Source organism: Pseudochaenichthys georgianus, chromosome 21 (genome assembly GCF_902827115.2).
Source record: "Pseudochaenichthys georgianus chromosome 21, fPseGeo1.2, whole genome shotgun sequence".
NCBI classification, from domain to species: domain Eukaryota; kingdom Metazoa; phylum Chordata; class Actinopteri; order Perciformes; family Channichthyidae; genus Pseudochaenichthys; species Pseudochaenichthys georgianus.
The window spans coordinates 31,872,527-31,894,618 of NC_047523.1; the positions used below are offsets into that span (position 1 = coordinate 31,872,527).

Consider the following 22,092-nt stretch of genomic DNA (forward strand, 5'->3'; position numbering starts at 1 on the left):
CACTTGGCAATAACACTGGCCTGTCTATCAAACGTCATCATATTGCAGTTGTAATTCTCATTTTCACAAAGGAATTATTGGTCCTGGCCTGTGTAAAGAACTGACTGTTATGTCGTTTTTGGACGTTTTTAAAATATTCCGTAGATGCAGAAAGATGCACAGATGTTGCTCACCTGCAATGTGTGGGAGTATGTGAAGTTTAAACATTGTGTTGTTCTTTAGCAGCAACCACGACTGTTACAGTAATCAGCAATGAAGTAATCCTCAGAGCTGATCCAAGAAATTCTGTGATTTTGAAATGTATGATTTAATATTATTATCAGCAATTTGACAGAGCGATCTGCAATTATCTACAAGAAAAAGAAAGTGTGTGAGCACATAATGGATGCACAAGTGAAACACAATTGAGCCTTTGACCTCTTAGAAACTGTGTGAATATTTGGAAGAATATTTCCATACATCATATTTTCCACTTTTCTTCAGAATGCAGAGTTGGGCCCGTTTATCTGGCAGGGAAACCAGACTTGCTGCACTACCACACATCCTGACAGGCACATAATACATTTCCAAAATCGGAGCCGTGTCAGAAGTCAGGGGCATACTTTCAGTATATATGCATCAGTATATAGTTCATATAGAAACGGTCTGATGTACAGAGGCGCATGATTTTCTATAGGGAGGCATGAGTATAGTACGAAAGAATATATGTCTGCAACATTTTCATCCTCAAACTGCTCAGACCTGGTATGGAAGTCTGTAACCTAATAAGCCACTCCATTCATGGCATCAGAAGATTGGAAAAAGTGAGTGGAAAAATATCTAAATTGTCTTTTTCCATACTCAAAATCACAACCAGTCCTGGTGAGGAGACTTGCACACTTGACTGTGCCGTGAAGGACCTTCTGCTCTTGGCCTGCAGCAGCAAACATTTTCCAATCGCCTGCACCTACTGGAAGAAGGAATCCAGGATTATGCAAAAGTCATGATCAGATTCAGATTTTGGTGAGTGCTTTTCCACCTGAGTAAAGGTGATCTTTCTTCAGGGAGCGAAGGGGGCTTTAATCTTTTGGATAAGAACCTCCCATTGTTTCCTTCAGTATCATCAACTTATCGGAAACGGTCATTCACATAAACAGAAGACTAGTAGAAACTAAAACAGATGACTTAAAAAAAACGTTTACCCATCCCCATCACAATATTCCGGATGTGTGGCGCATGTTGTAGGTGTAGCTGAGGATGTGTTGAGAAGCAATACAAAAATCGGAGTCTTTCTCCTCAAACCTACGCATCTTTCAGGGACCCACAGGGAGGAAAGAAAAGCCAGAAGAGGATTGCATGAGGGGGAATAAAATATATACCATATCAGGAAAAGGTGAATGATTCTGATCAAAGACAAAGAGAAGTGTGAGTGAAAGGCAGAAAATATTGCCAGTATCTATAGACTAAAAGTATCTTGGTTATAAAATCAGTTATAAAAACAACAAATATGAATTTTAACACATGTATTCCTTCACTGTAGAATACTGAAGAATGGACGCGATCAGGCAACACGGAAAATAGAGGAAAATCAAAGACAGGAACAATTCATCTAAATTATGAAAAGGAGCCTAAAAAAAATCATGTATTTCAAATGTTAAAAAAGGTCCTGTCCCCTCCCTGCCTTATATGGAAGGGCTCTTAGCATGCTTTGCTTTCTGCAACAGGAGTTACGTTTCTTGGACATGCACATTTTTTCAATAAAAACCTCAGGGTTCCAAAGTGTAACAAGAAATGAACCACTGATTTAATCTGCAACAACACCATTTCTAAACCTGACATTTGTTTTGTTTTTGAATGATGGAAGACCTGCTCGAGTAATGTGAAAATGTACACAGTTTGGCAGTTTAGTTTAGGTTACTAAATGTACGGCTGGATTCTTCCGAAGGGTCCATTAATTCTCCCTACCCCTTTCCAAACATAACAAAACTAATCTCTTCTCATCCTGCACCTGTCCGCCGTAACCTCCGGTCCCTCTCCCCCTCTACCTTTGCCTCATCAGTGCTCTCAGCCCTCCCTTCCTCTGACTCGTTCCAACTCCTGCCTCCAAACTCTGCTGCAGAAACTCTCCTCTCTACTCTCTCATCCTCTCTGGACTCTCTCTGTCCTCTCACATCTCAGCAGGCTCGTCAGTCCCCTCCTGCTCCCTGGCTAAATGACGCACTGCATGCTAATGGAACCGTCCTTCGGGCAGCAGAGCGGAACCGGTGGAAATCCAAACACTGCGACGACCTCCTAACCTATCAGGGTCTCTTCTCCTCTTTCTCTGCTTCGATCTCTCAGGCAAAAAGCACTATCTTTCAAGGTAAGATCCAATCTTCCTATTCCAATCCCAAAAAACTATTTTCCATCTTCTCCACCCTCTTGGACCCTCGCAAAGCCCCTCCTCACTTCTGTCAAGCGACTTTGTTAACCACTTTGAAAAAAAGGTTGATGATATTCGCTCTTCTTTTTCTGACTCACCTTTACTCACCGTTGGGTCACCAGACTCTCCTTTCACCCGCACACTAACCTCCTTTTCCCCTCTCTCGCCAAGTGAGGTTCTTACCCTCATTACCTCTGCCCGCCCTACCACTTGTCCTCTGGACCCTATCCCTTCAAACCTCCTTCAGACTATCGCTCCTGATATTCTACCCTTTCTCACCCATTTCATCAACACTTCTCTAACTTCTGGTCACTTTCCAAACAGTCTCAAGGAGGCAAGAGTAAACCCTCTCCTAAAGAAACCCACTCTCAACCCGCCTGATGTTATAAACTACAGGCCTGTCTCTCTCCTCCCGTTCCTGTCTAAAACACTTGAACGCACTGTCTTTAAACAACTCTCCTGTTATCTCCATCAGAACAACCTTCTGGATCCGCACCAGTCTGGTTTCAAGGCAGGTCACTCCACAGAAACTGCCCTCCTTGCTGTCACTGAGGAACTGCACACTGCCAAAGCAGCATCCCTCTCCTCTGTCATCATCCTGTTGGACCTGTCTGCTGCATTCGACACGGTGAACCATCAGATCCTCCTTCACACTCTCCAAGAACTTGGAGTTTCAGGCTCTGCACTTTCCCTCCTCACCTCATACCTCAAAGACCGCACCTACAGGGTTACTTGGAGAGGGTCCGAGTCCGACCCTTGTCAATTAACTACAGGGGTCCCTCAGGGCTCTGTTCTTGGTCCCCTCCTCTTCTCCCTGTACACAAACTTGCTCGGATCAGTCATTAGCCCGCATAATTTTTCATACCACTGCTACGCTGACAACACCCAATTAATTCTGTCCTTTCCCCGCTCAGAGACCCAGGTCGTCGCACGCATCTCTGCTTGTCTAGCTGACATCTCTCAGTGGATGTCCGCTCATCACCTCAAGCTCAACCTTGACAAGACTGAACTGATTTTCCTTCCGGGAAAAGATTGTCCCACTCTTGACCTGACTATCAACATCGGCACCTCTGTTGTTTCCCCGACCCAGACTGCAAGGAATCTGGGTGTGATCCTAGATAACAACCTGTCCTTCACTGCAAACATCGCTGCTACAACCCGTTGCTGCAGATACACGCTTTACAACATCAGGAAGATACGTCCCCAGCTGACCCAGAAAGCGACGCAGGTTCTGGTCCAGGCTCTCGTCATCTCACGCCTAGACTACTGCAACTCCCTCCTGGCTGGTCTACCTGCATGTGCCATCCGACCTCTGCAGCTCATCCAGAATGCAGCGGCTCGCCTGGTCTTCAACTTTCCTACATTTTCCCACACCACGCCGCTCCTCCGCTCCCTCCACTGGCTTCCGGTAACTGCTAGAATTCACTTCAAGACACTGGTACTTGCGTACCATGCTGCAAATGGATCTGGCCCTTCCTACATCCAGGACATGGTTAAACCGTACACCCCAGCACGTGCACTACGCTCTGCATCAGCCAAACGGCTCGCTGCACCCGCACTGCGAGGGGGACCCAAGTTCCCATCAGCAAAAACACGTGGGTTTGCTATCCTGGCTCCAAAATGGTGGAATGAGCTCCCCATTGACATCAGGACAGCAGAAAGCTTACACACCTTCCGGCGCAGACTGAAAACTCATCTCTTTCGACTCCACCTCGAGCGATAGAATTACTAACAAAGAACTGCTAACAGAGCACTTATATACTAATAAAGAACTGGCTTATCTAAAGCCAGTTGAGTAGCACTTGAAATGCTTGGCTCTATGAAACCTGATGTACTTATATGATTCTGTTTTCTTCAAGGTTGTGTCTTCCTGGTCGAATGTACTTATTGTAAGTCGCTTTGGATAAAAGCGTCAGGTAAATGTAATGTAATGTCCACAACAATCTGAAGGGTGCTGAGATGATAAACGAAGGAGAAAAGAAACAAAGTTCTACTACAAAAATCAATATTTCAGTTTTCCTATTTCAACCCTCTTTTTGAAAAGTTGGGACAATTTTACTACTTTGGAAATCAAACAGTTTCTTAAATGAAACCATCTGAAAAGTTTAAAGGGGGAGTCTGAGACATCTGGAGGGAGAGGTCACACACCAAAACTTGGGAATCCCCGGTTTAATATTTAACAATACATCGTATTTTATTATAGCTTATATGTATAATCTAATTCTGAAAGAGTCAAAAGTTCAGAGAATCCCTCTTGAATTTAGCACCGAAGAAGTACAATAGAAAAACAGAACAATAGTGAGTCATTAACAGGGTTTTCTTTAACTACAATGTTTTCCCTCATCACAATTACCCTGACTTCGTACACAAATAAATCTCATCAGCAAGCTGGTTTGGTCCCATTGGTTACACCTCGAATGTTTTCCTTTCGTTATCGTTTTTACAGAATGCCCTTTATGATTCATCTGAGTTTAATGTGTTCTGGCGTGATGGAGGCCGGGGTTCCACTGCAACGATCTGTTCAGGGACTTCCTCTGTAGATACACCTCCTTTGGCGCGCAACATCATTTCCTGTCTCGTGTGGAGACATGTGGAGTACAATCAATTGCAGTGGAGGGTGGAGATGTCGGAGTATTCACACACACACACACACACACACACACACACACACACACACACACACACACACACACACACACACACACACACACACACACACACACACACACACACACACACACACACACACACACACACACACACACACACACACACACACACACATATGCAAGTGGACGTGTGGGCCTTGCAAAATTGCATACACCCCCTGAGTAAGCCCGAGTTCTGGCTGAGACTTTTGGCTGACCATGGATAAAACTACTCCAGGAAACACAAACACTCGTATACCATTAGTTTGACTTCAAAGAAAGCCCATGATGCAACACAGCCAGCATGTGTTTGCGATGCACCAGAGAGTCATGTAGAAGTGTGCGACACATGGCTACAAATGCCATGTTTTCCTGAGCTGATCTGCGCTGCATGTGATGTTAATGTGTCTTTTGTCATTGGCAGGGAATATATTTATAGATTAGATAATGAGAGACATTGTTTCCATGGAATATAATGGCAGACATTCTCTGTACTCGTAACTCTTTGGATGCAGACAGCCCATGTGACTGTTCCAATTAGTCTTCATATGCTCCTATGCTCCTGACTAAAGCATGTGTTCGTTTTATATGGCATTGTGGGGACATAAATCTGGAGTCGTGCATGCTGCATGGACTTGCCTTTTCTAGGGACCCAGACTTTGGCCCTCCCAACCTTAACAGCTTATTTCATAACTTGGCTGTAGGTTGAGATTCAGGCTAACATAGATGTTTGGTTAAAGGGGAAGGAAAAGAAAGATATGCACTGCTGTGTACAGTATGTGTGTTGTTGCTTGTAAAGAAAAACAAAATTGGCACATATTCCTCATTATAAACCCCCCTATACATGCACACAGTAATAGGGTGCATGTGTTTGCAGGCGATTTAATTTGTTTTGAGTATCCCAGGGTTTGTCTGTGTAGATAATGAATCATGGATTCAGAAACCTGGATAAGACTTTTTTTCCCCTCAATACACACATCTTTAGCACTTACTGTATCACATTGCGTTTGCAAGTTTGTAGTCCTGTAGTTCTAGCCGGAGAACAGTGTAAACCAGGATAACGTGTATGTGAATACCTTCGTCTGCAATGTGTGTAGATGCATCCTTTGGGCAAGTAGTTGACAGTTAGCAAAACAGTGTTGTACAGTATATTGAAATGGATGTCATGTCAATCAAGCAAAAAAAGTTAGCTTGAAGGAAAACTACATTATTGATCAAATCTGCACTTCATGATGCACACTGGAGTGTCAACATACAGACATGCAGCCAGGAAGTAGGTTGCAGATGTCATGGTGGTGAATGGGTGTCTAGCAGATTTGAGTTTCATCACCAAAGTCTATTTTATAAATGCTCACGTTTCCATTAAGCGGTTTCCCAAGCCTGTTTCCTATAACCTAACCTTGTAATGGCATATCAACACTGACCTAAGCTAAGTGCTTTGTGCTCTGTGCAGATATTGTAGAAAGTGAAAATGTTAAAAATATTGTAAAACCAGATTTCTTCCAGGCAAATCTGTTTTCCAGAGTAGCAAAACAGGGAACTTAGAGTTCTCAGTGTGAGACAAGCTCGGAAAAGGAGAGAAAGAAACAATGAAAAGTGTCAAAAGGCCTCTGCAGATGGAAAGGAGGATTGCTGAGGACACACCAGACTTAAAAAAGAAAAAGAGAACAGAAAAAAAGTCAGAGGAGGGCGGGGAGCTTAGAGAAAACTCACCTCTTTTCCAGAGAAAAAAGAGCTTGGGATGGAGAGTGAAAGAAAATGGGGGAGGGTAATGGGTGTGGGTGTGTGTCTGACTCTGTCTGTCCCCTCCCTCCATTATAGAGGTATAGATGGTGCAGGGCAGCCAGGAGACAGTCCAGAGAGCTGCACTAGTCCTGAGACCACCAGCTCAGAGAAGTAGTCCAGCCACTCCAGAGACGCCCAACCAGACTCACAATAACTCAACCTGTTAGATTCAGCCAATCAGCAAGGAGTGACAGCTTCTCTTATTCCTGATCTGAGCTGATTCAGATCACTGACAGCTTTACACCTGAGACGCAGAGACAACACAGCAGAGATGAGGATGGGGATGCAGCAACACTCACACAGCTTTCTGGTCCTTCTTCTCTTGGTCTTCATCGCTGGGATAGTTCTTTCTGTCCCCTCGACGCCCCGCAGGAGCAGAGGTAGGTCACGCCTGCATCAGAGTTAATGTCTTCCACTGAGGAATCCACATGACTAGTGAATGCATGTGAAGGGGTGTGTTGTTAGTCTTCTCTGCGTGTGGGTCCTTGCAAGTGAAATTGAACATTAGTGTAATTGTCCTTGTGTTTTATCCCTTTGATGGCTGTTCCATGTCTTTCTCTGCCTTCGGCCAAATGCATGCTGGGATACCCTTGGAGAGAGAATATGTCATAGTTACTAAGATTGATATGTGTTTTAAGGATACATGACAAGAGAAAGTGTTTTTTATAACCATATCGATGTAATCAGTTTCTGCAAAGTGATGGATACAGTTTGACACATGTCGTTTGTAACACCATAAAGAAAGTTGGCAGCTTCTGATGCAAAAATCCCCCAAAACACACACAAAATAATTGGGCTCAGCTCTTTTCCTCACACATTTTTGTGATTACGGCACTTGGCTTTGAAAGTAGTGAAGAAGGGAGTTAAGGGAGTCTGATTTTATTTGTCATTCCAAGGTTTTGTTTGAAGAGTAATGTACCATATTATTTCCTTAGCAAACTTACAAAGAAATGAACACCACTTCAGTGTTTTAACTGTTTCAATGAGTTATAGTTCTTAAGTGTTACAGTAAGTGTCCTTGTATATTGTGACTTAAAGCTGTTGAAGCTGTTTTGTTTCTGCACCAAGTGCAATAAATTCTCAGCAGTTTGTGTCCCCCTGCACAACTAAACAGCTTCATTGAAATAAGTCATGTTCAATATAAGTGGATTTGATACTGACTTCTGCTGTTGAGCCTTAAACCCTTAACTGAAAAAGAGCTTTCCGCTCTTGAGCCCTGCCTCTATTAGAAAGCAGGGTTTTTACGATCCCCGTGGTTTATCCATATTTCCCTGAGACGAGCTGAGCAGACACAGTGAAATAGATCAGTTACTGCTTCTCACAGGTTGTAATGAAAGTGTTTCCAGGTTGGGGGTCAGGGGTTAGACTTGTAGACAACATGGTGGGACGGCATTCCTCGAACTCTGCCCACCATGCAGGGGATCTGAAGAGTTTGTAAGTCGGCTAATTATTTTCAATCATGGCCTCAGGGAAAAACTTTGTTAACTGCCTCTTTTGTTTTATACATATTGCAGCTCTTGTTAATGGATCTTTTTAGAAAACAACCTGCAGATAAACCACAACAAAGCAATAAACATATAGTTTCTGCCCTCCCTGCCCCCCTCGCCACATGCCCTAAAGGAAAGACAGACGCACTTTAATAAGGAGATTATAACGTATTGAGCCTTTATCCGATTATGATTCTCACGCCATCCTTGGAAAGCAGAACATTTTCCACACATCTTTTTCATATAGTCTCATTATCTCACACACACACACACACACACACACACACACACACACACACACACACACACACACACACACACACACACACACACACACACACACACACACACACACACACACACACACACACACACACACACACACACACACACACACACACACACACACACACTGAACCCTGGCTATCCAGCTTCGCAGCCATGATCTGTTTTGCGGGTTCAACTTGGCGCCCCTTTTAAGACGTTTGATGATAGTAGAAGAGACTTGATGTGAGCAGTTGATATAAAGAGGTGGAGAAAGAGGCTGCTTCCAGTGTGTAACCGGTCGGCTGAACTTGGCGTGCGGACCGTTCTCAGTGTGCAACTTTGGGAGCCAGATGAAAGGAAAGTGTGTGTTTTTGCTTTGGAAGGAGGGTTGAACGTCTGTATCTCTGTTCTTCTTGGATCAAGGCCCTGCTTTGGGGGGGAAAACATGTTATGCAATGAGTGTATGCTTTATTATGTCACAGATACTGTAGGATTACACAACAGAAGGTATCAGATTTGACAAGTCTATACATTTGGATGATCTATAACTCCCAAGGCATTTCATTTCCTTTAATACTCATTTCAATCCAATACCAAAAATGATTTAGCACTACCCCTTCACAACAATATGTGGCCTGGAAACTACTGCTGAGCCAGATAAAACATGGCCACATGTCATGTAGAGATTACAGTAATGAGAAGGAAATATGAGAGGAGGGAGAGGAGATAAGAGGACAAGAGAGATACATTGAAATCACTTTAGGAAGTCCGACAAGGATCAGGTTGATGGAAAGATGGTCGCTGACACATAAAGGACAGCGAAGATTGAGTGAAGGAGGAAAGGGATGGGATGGAGCGTTGCCACGAGGGAGGGGAAAACAGCTGTTGCTCTGTTGAGTTTGACAGGGGGGATTTATTGTGTGAGAGCGGGGGACCTGCATGGAAGCTGCCAAGGTGGAGGGAAAATGTTGGAGAACGATCCCGACTGTTTCCCACTGGGCTGCAAGGTGAGGCCTCTTGTGAACCAATGACATGCGTAATACCAGAGGGCGGGATCAAAGAGGCTCCTGCTGCATGACGTGTATTCAGAGGATTTAGTAAGCGATATTCCCATCGGAGATTATATGGGTCAGTTCAGCTGTCGTTCGCTCACCAACTAAATGATTTCAACCCGCTGTGCTCCGGCTGGCACGGAGCTCAGATTTTCACACTTCATTGCCTTAAATGAAGGTCACTGTTTCACCAAGGGGCCATAAAACAGCCTCGGAGGAGCTGGAAGCCAAGTCTCCCCTTTCACCTCTCCTTTTCCAGGACAGAAACCTGAGAGGCTGAAATACTGGACCCCGGAGCTGCGTAAAATCACTCAGGAAAGGTGTCATCTAAAGTCAGTTTAATTGAAAGTGTGCGATGCTTGTAGGGCAGATATATTGCACCAATATTAGGAGTTTATACCCTCATTTAGTCAGGGGGATTCACAGGCTGCAGAGCTCAGCTGGGATGTTCAGCTGCTCGAGGAAAACTGACATGACTTCATGATTCTGTGTCACCACCAAAATAACCGCAAAAAGTAACGGAAAAGCTATTTTCCATTGCACATTTTGAAAACAAAACAAGCCTTGTAGAGTTGTTCCGAGCGGTTTTCTTTTCTCCTTTTGAGGCTTTGCTTTAGATATTTATAGTGTATTAGTTCACACATCAGCTTGAGTGGAAAAGTCTTGACATGATCGCAGTGTTAACCTTGATGCACTCCTCCACATGTGAACCAAGAGAGACAGAGGGGAATTCGAGAGCTGCCAATAGAGGAACTCTGCGGTTTGATACTGTCAGACAATAAATCAGGACTGATTGTTCTTTGCACATGCACGAGGACTGTTTTCATATTGATTCCCCAACACTAAACAGACATATAAATATCATGTTTCACAGCCGTAAAGTGAGTGAAGTGTTTTGCTGACAACCCAATTAACCTACTCCCTTTTCTCGAGGATCATCCATCATGCTGATGATCACAGATAGCCGCTCCGCTCCGCTGAGCCACGACTCAGTTTCCAGTTGGTAGGTGTTTCTGCTTCCCAAGCCAGCGGGATCACATCCTCTAGCTATTAGGCCCAAAACAGGAAAAATGCAATGTTGAAATGTTTATTGAATGATGTGGCTTTGTTTACCGCCTAATACGACATGTTTATTGGCTGACTTCCGGACGATTTGATGGATGTGGTACAGTAATCGTGGATGAATTGGTTATATTCTCTGCAGACTGAATATGTCATGATGTTTTAATTGAAACGATTTGTCTTCATTATGAGACTTACAGTACATGACATTAAAATACTGTGTAAGTATGTGAGGCGGAATGGCATTTGTGATGCTGTCCGAAGAATCTGACACCATTTCTACATAACATACAGATGAAGTCATATATTCTTTTATTAAAACAGATTTAGGTTGTTTGTTTGCTGCTCTAAGTTAAATTGGGATTGATTTGCACCTCTTTCCATCTCTTACTGGTCTTTTGCATCTCTTAGTTGGCATTTTGCATCTTTTTGTGATTGTTCCATTGACTTTCTATCAACAAATGTTCACAGTCAAGTGAAACAAAGGCTTATCTTTCACCCGGTGTAGGCTTCTAATCCATCTATGTTTGTAACAGTAATGGTAGGATTATGGATTCTATTACAAAGGTTACATGTCTTTTGATGAGGTTGTACATCTCCACTGATCTCATGTGTTCGAATGTCAGAGTCACAGGCAGAGCAGCCTCTCAGGAAAATGTGTTATCCTATTCTCAATGTGTTGCTCGATATTCCTCCACACAAACATCCACAAGATGACTTTGTAGCTTAGCAACTTTATTCCTGTCAATATTTCTCCTCTGTCGCTGATTGATTATCAGGACTGTGACTGGATTTGTTCCTAAAGTTTTATTAATTTGTCTTTGGAAACACTGATTAGTCTTTGCAGTCCCTAAGCAGTGTGGGCCAAATGGCCGGGCTCTGGATAGGCTGTCGTGGGACTCAGCCAGTGTTTGCTTGTACTGGAGTTTAACTCAAGTTGCCAAAAGTTTCCTAATGTTTCAAATGCTTTGATCCCCTCTCCGGCTGAGCCAAAGTCGGTCGTGTTGTATCGGAAATATTGATGGAAGAATCAAAACAAATGCAGTTTTGATAGGAAACATATCACTGGGAAAGCATGAGGGTATCTTTCAAATCCAGGGCTTCCCCCTCTCTCGCTGGCAGTGTCTGATTCGGCGTCTGGCAGCTGCTGGCAGTATCCCTGATGAAAAGTTCCACTATTTCATTTAATGCTGAAATATGAGCCAGGGACTTGTGGAGAGTATAGTAGGAGCCATAATCCAGGCAGAAAGTCCATCTTTTTTAGCCTCATAGACTATGAAGGGTGTAGTGTTAGGACCCTATAGACTCATGGGTGATTTCCACTGCTTAAAAAGGAGATGGAAAACATAATTCTCTTCTTACAATGTAGATTTATGAAGGGCTTCAATCGTTCAATTAAAACACACACAATGCAATACAAACAGTGTTGATTTGAAAAGCTGTTTATTTTACTGCTTACCACCAGCGGCCAAGTCTGCAGAAGGTTGTTATTTCTTGTTTTACAATTAAGCCCCACTGTTGAGTTTATGATGCCCATTAGCATGCCTGTAACAAACTAGATAATTGTTAGCATGGCTTGTTCTTGGATCATTTTGAAGGCCACATAATAGTAGCAATTGGTGAGTGGAAAATAAGCAAATCATCCATTCCTTGTTCTTGCAGAGTCCTAGAGCTGCTTGTCTAGTGACTATCCGATCATCATTCACAGAAGTTAATATTTAGCATAAACCAGAAGGGATAACAGTCCCTGTTTGTGTGCGTTCGGAAGGTGCCAACTACATTTACAATAACATCCAACATTTGCCAAATATGTACCCCTCATTTCTTTCTACCTTAATGTGAAGCTAATACATCCATCACACCAAGGCTATTTGATTTATAGACTCTAAAAGCTGCCTCTACGGCACCATGCAAGCTCATGGTCATAGCTCATTGGGCATTGGACTTTTGGTTACCTCACCAAGTTTAAAACATCCAAGAAACAGTCAAATTACTCTAACTCTGTTACTATAGTAAAGAATGGCATCTTGCAGAACCGTAGAAGCGGAACAAAAAATACTAGAAAGAAAAAACTCTATAATCATCCATTTTTCAAAACAAAAATGTACCGTATAATGCCAAGTGGCTTACCACTAGTCTGATCGGAATTATCAGAGCAAGTGAAGCTGGCTTTGGTTTACTATGATTCATCCGGTGATTATTTTCCTCATCCAATATCTGTCCCCAGACTCTGCTGATTAGGACTGTATTCTGTTCAAGTCAATTTCTACGAGACATGTGTGGCCTCAGTGTGTTTCTGTGGAAGAGACAGACTCAAAAAGTATTTCTTGTCAAATCAACAAGGTCAAGTTGTCCTCTCATTTTAACAATGCTTTATCATTTAAAATAACAGTAGATGCATTTTATAAGCACACCTATATCCTGTTCCCACTTTCATAACATACACAGTGAAAGCTCCAGCTAACGATGCTTGTGGTGGCAGATCCTAGATGTGTGTACTGTGTCTATCAAAGTCTGAATGTATACAAGTCATGTTCTCCTCCAGTTATACATCCACAACAAAAAGTGTTATTATCATAAGTTTTCAGTTACACTTGTGCCTCAGCAGAATTTAAACAGCAACAGCTGCTTTGACTTGAAGTCTTCCTAACATGCTTTCATTCTTCTTCTTTTTTTAAACCACTAAAATAGAAGAAAGACACATAAAGGGTGGTTTGAGGGTGGTTTGAACTGCAGTTTCCACATTGTTGTTCAGTATTTCCTTTCTTTTAATCCTTTGTTCTATGTTTTGTGATTCAATGGTTGCTGCTCGTATAAATTGATACTCCCTTTTTGAGACTTTGTGGCAGTTGCCAATATCTTGAACTGCAGATATATAATTTTAAACTGCATTTCCCATGGACACTTGCATGCAAAAGCAAATAAGTGCTCTATTTGATGTCATTAGAATCTCTGAGAATCCTTTTGTCAAACATCTGCTGTGACGAGGCTCCATATTGACATGAAGCCTGGTTTGGTCATAAAGTACGAGCAATGGACTGAAGTGTGCAGGAACTTTAGGTCCATGTCCTGCATGTGGTGATTTTCTCGAAAATCAACAATGAATGGATACATTGATTCCTCCCCTGCCTCCACAGTGAGACGTCAGAACATGAAAGTCCGGATCAACGCCTCAGGAGACACCATCGTTATGAAGTTTTTGCGTCCCAACGCTGACACCAAGCTGGAGGGTTACATCCTGGGCTACGGCAGCAGCATGTTCTCCAAGCAGTATATTCAGCTGCCGGAAAACGGACAGCCGTACGAGACTGAGTTTGGTAAGAAAAACTATTGATACATACTTTGGTAAAGAACCGCCTCGAGATGAGAAGTTGCTTTTATGCACATTTTAATTTGACTGAATGTAATACTTTTAGTCATGGCTGAAAGAGATGGATGAGTGGCTGCAACATTTATTTTGTTCCTCTTCTGTGTTTAGATGCTGAACCCAAATACCTTATAGCCGTCCAGCCCATCCCAACCAATGATGTGAAAAAGCATTGCACAGGTAATGCTTGAAAAACACTTGATTTAAAAACATTATCCTTAAAGTGACACTTGGAGGTGGACATGGACTTAAAAGTAAAATCTTCATTTGTTTTGTAGGTAAAGTGGAACTGCTGAAGCCGCTACACCTGGTCATCGGCTCGGTAACGCCCACCTCAGTTATCCTGTCTTGGGGGACCCTGCTGAAAACTCCCTATGAAGGCAACGTTATGAATGACTGTCTTGAGGATGGGTAAGCTTAGACGCTAACACACATTTTCAAGAATTTTATTTGGGCAGGGGCTTTAATTGACCGACACCCCCCCTTATACAAAATGTAGGCAACTGAGACCCCCCAATCACTTAAACGGGCCCTATAATGCTCACTTTCATGTACATATTTGTATTGTGTGCATCTACTGTGACATGTCTCCACGCTTTAATGTTCAAAAAGGTCTTTATTCTTCTCACTGCCTGTGCTGCAGCACCTCTTTTCACCCTCTGTCTGAAACCAGAGCCCAGTCTGCTCTGTTGTTATTGGTCAACCAACCCCTTAGAGATGTCCCGCACCTTAGCCTATCAAGTACAATGTGTTGGAGCGCTAGCCAATAGAAGCGCAAGTGTTACGTACTGATGTCACGATGTTACAGAAGTAAACAAAGGAGTCCAATGGAGGCGTCACAGACAGGGGGGGGGGGGAGAGTGTGTGGGAGAGAAACTTTGCAGACCATTAACATGCACAACACACGTCAGGAAAGGGACAACGGCAAAGATGACTTGAGCCTCTGTATTTTTTATTAAAAGTATGCCAAACTAGCTATTAACAGTTCGTGTTAGCAATGTCTCCATGTATGGACAGATAATAGCACTGGATCTTTTTTTACTATTGTACTAAACACCTCGGCCACAGAGCAAAGCCTCGATAGACGGATGGTACAGTGTAAAGGTGTGCTGAAACAGAATTGCTCTAAAGCATGGAGATGTTCATCTTATTCATGTCTTCCACACTGGCTGTATTGTAATCTTTATAAGCATAGAAACATGACTCACTCTCTTCTTCCCACACATGCAGTTGTTACAGAGAGTCTGGAATCAATGCATGAGCAGTAAATGATTCCCTGGAGTCTCTCAGGTTACTGAGCAGTGGATCCAGAACATGCTGTGCACGCACGTGTTTATGAGAGGAGTCCCACAACCCTCACAACATCTGAATGTAGTTTTTCTTCTATGTTGGAAGCATTTGATAGAAGAAATCAAACTTTGCCTTTTGGAACAGATTATTTTTTGTGTGTTTTCTGAATAAAGCAAGTAGATTAATGCATTTGATCTTTTGTAGAAAGAGTAGTAATTTTCTTCCACATAATCAAAACATTGTATCCAGACATTGCAGTTCATGCTGGAATGTGAAATTTTAAACAACACTAGAAAACTTGAGATGGACAATTTCGAAAGGAGTTCAGACAGCTTTCCTAAAATGAGCATAAAATAAGACCAAACCCCAGCAGTTTCAGATCATTGTCAGCATTGTTGGAATTACCTTTTTATGGTATCGGAAAATACTCAGCAGTTGTACGGTGACATTAAAGTACTTCTTGTACTTCTTGATATGTTTATCATCGTCTTACGTTATTATTAGACGTACGATTTACTGTTTAAATGTTCTGTTTCTGTTCTGTCTTCGGCTCAGACACTACACCGTGCGTTATCGTGAGAGACACAGGAAGTGGAACTACCAAACCTGCCCAACTAGCGACACAGTCATCGACAACCTGAAGCCAAACGCGGTTTATGAGTTCGGTGTCCAGCCCAACGCTAAGGATGTCACCGGAGTGTGGAGCAAGCCGGTCATTCATAGCATCAGCTCAGGGGGCACCGAGGGTATGTTTAATGTCAGTTTTTTTACAATATTTTCCATCCCACACCAAATAAAACAGTAGTACTTGCTACGGCAATTTCATCAACCAAGTTTCTTTGAAAAGTAATGTTGATTAGAATCATCAAAATCCATGCAAATGTATTTATGTGAAAGATCATTATATGTATAAATGTAGTTCAAAGACAGAATATGTGTGCTTCCCAGACCATCAAGTTAGTGAGGATAATTAAATAGTTTAGTATAATAAGTATTTGTCCGAAACCTTATCTGGTATTTAATCATTGTCACGTCTTGTTGTTGTTACTCTGGCTCTGTCCTATTTTAGTACAGAATGTGTCTTTCTGATCGTTAACATTATCTGTGCACATGTTTTAGATTGTCTTTCATGTTTAATTAAGATAAACAGATGCTACTTTTGACAGTTCCAAGAAGTATGGCTTCATGTTATTTATAGTCATGATTTCTTTGTGAATACATCTGTTTGGGGGAATTGCAAATAACTAGATACTTACCAATCTTACAGAATCAAAACTGCTTTGTGTTTAAATGAATCTTGAGCGAGGCATATTGCAATGTGTTGTTACTTCAGTTTCTTTTAATTCCACTGAACTGACTTTTTTTTACTGATTTGATCTTGTGTCATGTTTCTAGACAAGCCAAGGAAAATCATCGTTAAACGTCCCATCAAGCCTGTGGTATGTATTGGACACTCTTAACTAATCGCAAATAATACGAAGCTGTTTTGTTGTAGAGTTGTATGAATATGTGATGTGAGAGTGCTGAGACTTCTCAGGTACAGTTCACATCATTTTGGGAACAGAGTGTTTATATGGAACAGGCAAAACTCTCTAGCGTCCATGTTGTACGCTTTAGTCAGCTTATGCTATTCTCGGGGTTGTTTGCCTCATTAGTTTTCCATCCAGCTGCTGAATGGAAACAGCCGACTGTAGCCAGGACCGGCCGAGCCAGGAAGCAGTCTGTAGCTAGCTAACTTTTGAGAAGGATAACAAATGAGATGAGAAGGCAAGATATAGGAGGAAGGATAACCATGTGGAAATGAGTTGAGAGGGGAAAGGTGGCACTGATTTACACAGTGACAGTGGAGGTCTGATGTGTCACATGCTCCTGGCTCTGCACTCGTAAAACATCCCAGCTGTTGAGAATCAGACACAACACTTGCCCTCCCAGAGGGAAACTTCAAATAACAAGCTTCTCACCAGGGACTTTACCAATTCGACATGGAGTAGAAAGCCTACAACTAGTGCAAAACACAGAGAAAGAGAAGGCACCGAGTTTGTATGCTGACACGTTGACTGGTTGTGGTCATTACAAAGACTAATAACCGATTATTTCCCTTTTCTTTTTTTCTGTCACCCTTCAGAAACCTTTACTGCCAGGTCCACGCCCCCCCCTTTCCTCAACGCCATGGTAAGCCAACAGAGACATGCTGCAGTGCTTTGGTCAAACCCACTGAACAATATTTTATGCAGAAGCAGAATGTTATAACACACTGTGAAGTATTGCTGCTTAGTATTGTCTGTTTCCTCCATTCTCAGTGACCCATGCTTTACATCCCAGCACTGGAAGAATTTTAACTACAACTTTTGATTTATCGTCTTTTCAGACAGGACCTTTGCATATCCAGTCTAACTTTTGTTAATTCACAATTATTATTATTATTATTATTAAGCCGGTTTGTTGCAGATATCCCATTAACCAATGTTGTGTCCCTGATGATGGGATTCAATAGTTTGAATAACTCACTGTAATGTGAAAGAGGTCATTTTTTGTGATTATTATTAACAAGTATGCATTTCCCTTCACCTTTACATTTTTAGCATCTTTAACCTCAGTGTAATTCATTTGAACTGTTCCCATCAGTAGCATTTTTGTCCACAATAGGCAGTAGTTTTTGCTGAAAACCCATTGTTTACACTACTTGCTCAGCCGCAAACAGTAGACAGATAACGTTAGCAACTAGCTTGTGAAGATAGCAAAAATATTTAGCGGGAATTGGCCTTAAGAGTTTTTTTTAAGCTAAAAAATCAGAACCACAATGAAAAGGAATATCATTTGACTTACATTTCCCACTTTTCAAGAAACATGACTCTTCATCAACTTTAAATGTGATAATATGTTAATGTTGTGTTTACAGCTTGTTTCTGCTGCCCCCATGTGGCCAAAGAATCTAAGACATCAAATTCAGACTAATAATTCCTTTACATATTTTTTTCAGGATTGTGAGGACGTCTAATGTGTGACTTCTTTACTTAAATCTGTCTTCCCTTGTCATTATCAGTTCATCCTAACAGGACCCATGGCAGACCGCCCTCCACCCGGAAAATAAACTCAAAGACATCTCTTGGTAATAACTTTTCTGACCTAAATCTGAGTTTAAAGGTCAGAAAAAATACTCTTGACCTTACGTCTGACCTTTCAACCTTACTTCTCCCTCACTATCCTGCTTATTGTTTAATGAATATGCACCAGTTTTATTTATATTCTGCAGAACATAAAGTTTTCTCACAGGTCCACTAACCTAAACTATATTTCTCAGCTCCCACCACAACTACTAAAAAGGAATCTCTGTCGACCCCTGGACCCACACTGCCTGTTGTCACCAAAAAGCCAATCGGTAAACTGTGAATCATGGTTCATTTTAAAAAGCTTGAAGCTCTCATTTAGGCTGTATGCAGTCAAAGACTTGGCGGACTGAAATTGGGAGGCTGATAATGCTAAACGGTGTCCTTTGTTTGAGCTGCATGAGTAAGAGTAGCATGCTCTGAGTGAGTACAATACAGCTAAACCCCCCCCCATGGAAACCGATGGAGTCAGCTGGTTGAGTTGCCAAGAGTGTAAGGTAGGTGGCCTTGGCTGCATGGCATTTGAGCAAAACAACAAAGCTTGCAGGAATTCCCTATATACCTAGACATGCTTATAGGTTAAATTGTTACAGTCACTGATTCAAACAATATAAACAACCCGATTTGATGTCAGAACCCAAACCAATACGCATCAGATCACTTCCTTATTCTCTCTGTTTCTTATATCTTTACCACAGTGGTGACCATTGCATGTATGATATGTGTAATGTGTATTTGTAAAAGCGCTTTGAGCATCTGGAAAAGCGCTATAATAAATGTAAGGAATTATAATTATTATGTAAGTTAATATGAAATTATAAAAAAACCTAAGGCTTTTGCTTTCAATGCAGTGCGGGTGATGTGAAGTCTGCATGACGTAACTGCATGCACCAGAAATACTCTCTCTCCCACAGGAACTCGAGCAGAATTGAACCTTTCTCTTTTTCCTGTGTTACACTGTCATACTATGTCCTTTTCTACTTATCTTGTATTATGTTTAATCTAAATCCTAATTCTTATTGAATAAAGATCTTAAATAGAGCTCATTTAAATTCAGGGCCTGGATACATCTAAATACGAGTTTGATTACAACAGCTCCTTTTATAGGCAGCCTGAATGTGAAAAGGATGAAGGATGCAACCCTCATTATTCCATAATTAATTTTGCACCAATCAGTTTTTCAATGTAGCATTCATTGGTTAATTTGGAGGAACCAGTCAGTATTTAGACATGGTTATAGTTTCCATTTATTTTTAGCAATTACAGTAAAGAACCATTTGACTTGGTTGGTTGGTTAATTCCAGTACATTTGCCAACAACTCTAAAAGCATTACATGGTCATAAAGTTGAGGCACTACATACCTAGCATCTCATGTAATCTATTGGTTTCTTTGCTTTCCAATTGTTTTTCTCTCTTTCTCTCACATTCTCTGAATTCTTCTCTTTTTCCCCGTTATTCTCTATCCCTGAGGTGAACATCTGATGAGATTGAACAATCAATTTAGACTGGTCCATCAAAATCCCTCAGCAAGCAATCCCTCAGCAAGCAATCACTCAGCAAGCAATCCCTCAGCGACTATTAAAACCTCATGTGTTTTAGGCCACAGCCAATGGATTTGGATGGCCATTGCTCACAGGCGTCCTGGCCCTGCTTGCTAGGCCTGTAGGCAGTAACACGGTTGTTACTTTGCGAATACCTCATATGGTTTCTTTGCCTTTGAAATTCCACAAGACATGTGCCAGGTAGAAGTTATTGTGTAACCTGTACCTAAGTCCAAGATAAGCTCTGTGAGTTCTCAGGCCAGTAGCTGTTGGTACTTCTGCTGATCTAAATGTCAGCTGTTCCCGAAACGTCTTTATGTCTTGCTTTCATAATTTTCTAGACAGTAAAATCTAATTTATTTTTTATTTCATTGTGTCAGAATATCAAATATTTTGAAATTATATTTTACAGCACAGTATTGTGGCTTCATGGCGATATTTTCTCTTTCTTACAAAATCTAGGAGGAAGAGACCTTTCCAGATATGTCTTGCCTCCCTTCATGGAGGCTCCTTTACGTCCCAAGCCCCGTCCTCCACCACATATTACAACCACTGTTGCAGCTGTAACAGCCCTCCAGAAAAATATAAATAAGCACTTAGAGCACAACAGCCAACAACCACAACAGAGACCCCAATCCCAACCCCATGCACAACCCCCACCCAAACCCCAGCTCCGGCCACAGTATCAGCCCCAACGAAAACCATATCCCCAAACCCAAATCCCTCAACTAAAGCCATGGGTGAAAGCTGAGCCTCAACCACAACCCAAACAAACATCCCTGCCCATACTCCAGAACCAACCTCATGCACAACCCCCACCCAAACCCCAGTTCCGGCCACAGTATCAGCCCCAACCAAAACCATATCCCCAAACCCAAATCCCTCAACTAAAGCCATGGGTGAAAGCTGAGCCTCAACCACAACCACAACCCAAACAAACATCCCTGCCCATACTCCAGAACCAACCCCATGCACAACCCCCAACCAAACCCCAGCTCCGGCCACAGTATCAGCCCCAACCAAAACCATATCCCCAAACCCAAATCCCTCAACTAAAGCCATGGGTGAAAGCTGAGCCTCAACCACAACCCAAACAAACATCCCTGCCCATACTCCAGAACCAACCTCATGCACAACCCCCACCCAAACCCCAGTTCCGGCCACAGTATCAGCCCCAACCAAAACCATATCCCCAAACCCAAATCCCTCAACTAAAGCCATGGGTGAAAGCTGAGCCTCAACCACAACCCAAACAAACATCCCTGCCCATACTCCAGAACCAACCACAACCACAACCCAAACAAACATCCCTGCCCATACTCCAGAACCAACCACAACCACAACCCAAACAAACATCCCTGCCCATACTCCAGAACCAACCACAACCACAACCCAAACAAACATCCCTGCCCATACTCCAGAACCAACCACCACCCCGACCAACATACCAGCCAAAGATCCAAACACAACCTCAGTCGGAATCCTGGCCAAAGCAGCATCCCCAATCACAGCCTCAAACCACACCACATCTCCAGGTTGAACCACAACCTAAACCAACACTGCAGCCCAAACACCAGGCCCAACATCAAACACAACCCCAGAAAAAGAGCCAAACCCAGCCTCAAGTTCCCTCACTTCCCCAGCCCACACCTGTGGCACATCCTCAATCACAAACACAACCTGTGCGCAAAACTAACCCTGAACTTCAACTCAAATCAAAGCAGCAGACTGAGGCCAAACCAACAACTAAACCAAAGACCATTTCTTTACAATCCAATCCCAAATCACAGACTCGACCAAAGGGTCCATCATCTAAAATAAATAAGTCTGAAAAAACGCCCCAAACAAGAAACCGACAAGAACCTCCCCGTGAGAGTAAGCCAAGGTCCCAAGCACAACCTCCAAAAAAGATCCAGGCCCAACCAAAGCCCTCTCCACCCAAGCCACAACCTCAACCTGGGATTCATTTTCAGACCAGGACCTACTCTGATCCCACCAAGGTCACCCCAAGGCAGGCAGTCTCTACGGGTAAAGACCCTTTTTTTGCCATCATTAATCCACATAATCAAGTTTTAAGACCTTTT

General features: G+C 42.4%; 1 protein-coding gene across 1 annotated transcript in view; it reads left to right on the forward strand.

Annotated features, from left to right (window-relative positions):
* Positions 1 to 6,889: 6,889 nt before the first annotated feature.
* LOC117466982 (target of Nesh-SH3) overlaps positions 6,890 to 22,092 on the forward strand; it is a 28,363-nt gene continuing 13,160 nt past the window's right edge. The window contains 11 exon segments of the mRNA XM_034110524.2: positions 6,890 to 7,214; positions 13,840 to 14,019; positions 14,181 to 14,249; positions 14,348 to 14,480; positions 15,915 to 16,105; positions 16,755 to 16,798; positions 17,485 to 17,501; positions 17,503 to 17,531; positions 18,403 to 18,468; positions 18,661 to 18,738; positions 20,471 to 22,036. Coding sequence (XP_033966415.1) covers positions 7,106 to 7,214; positions 13,840 to 14,019; positions 14,181 to 14,249; positions 14,348 to 14,480; positions 15,915 to 16,105; positions 16,755 to 16,798; positions 17,485 to 17,501; positions 17,503 to 17,531; positions 18,403 to 18,468; positions 18,661 to 18,738; positions 20,471 to 22,036 — 2,482 coding nt within the window. The 5' untranslated portion in view covers positions 6,890 to 7,105.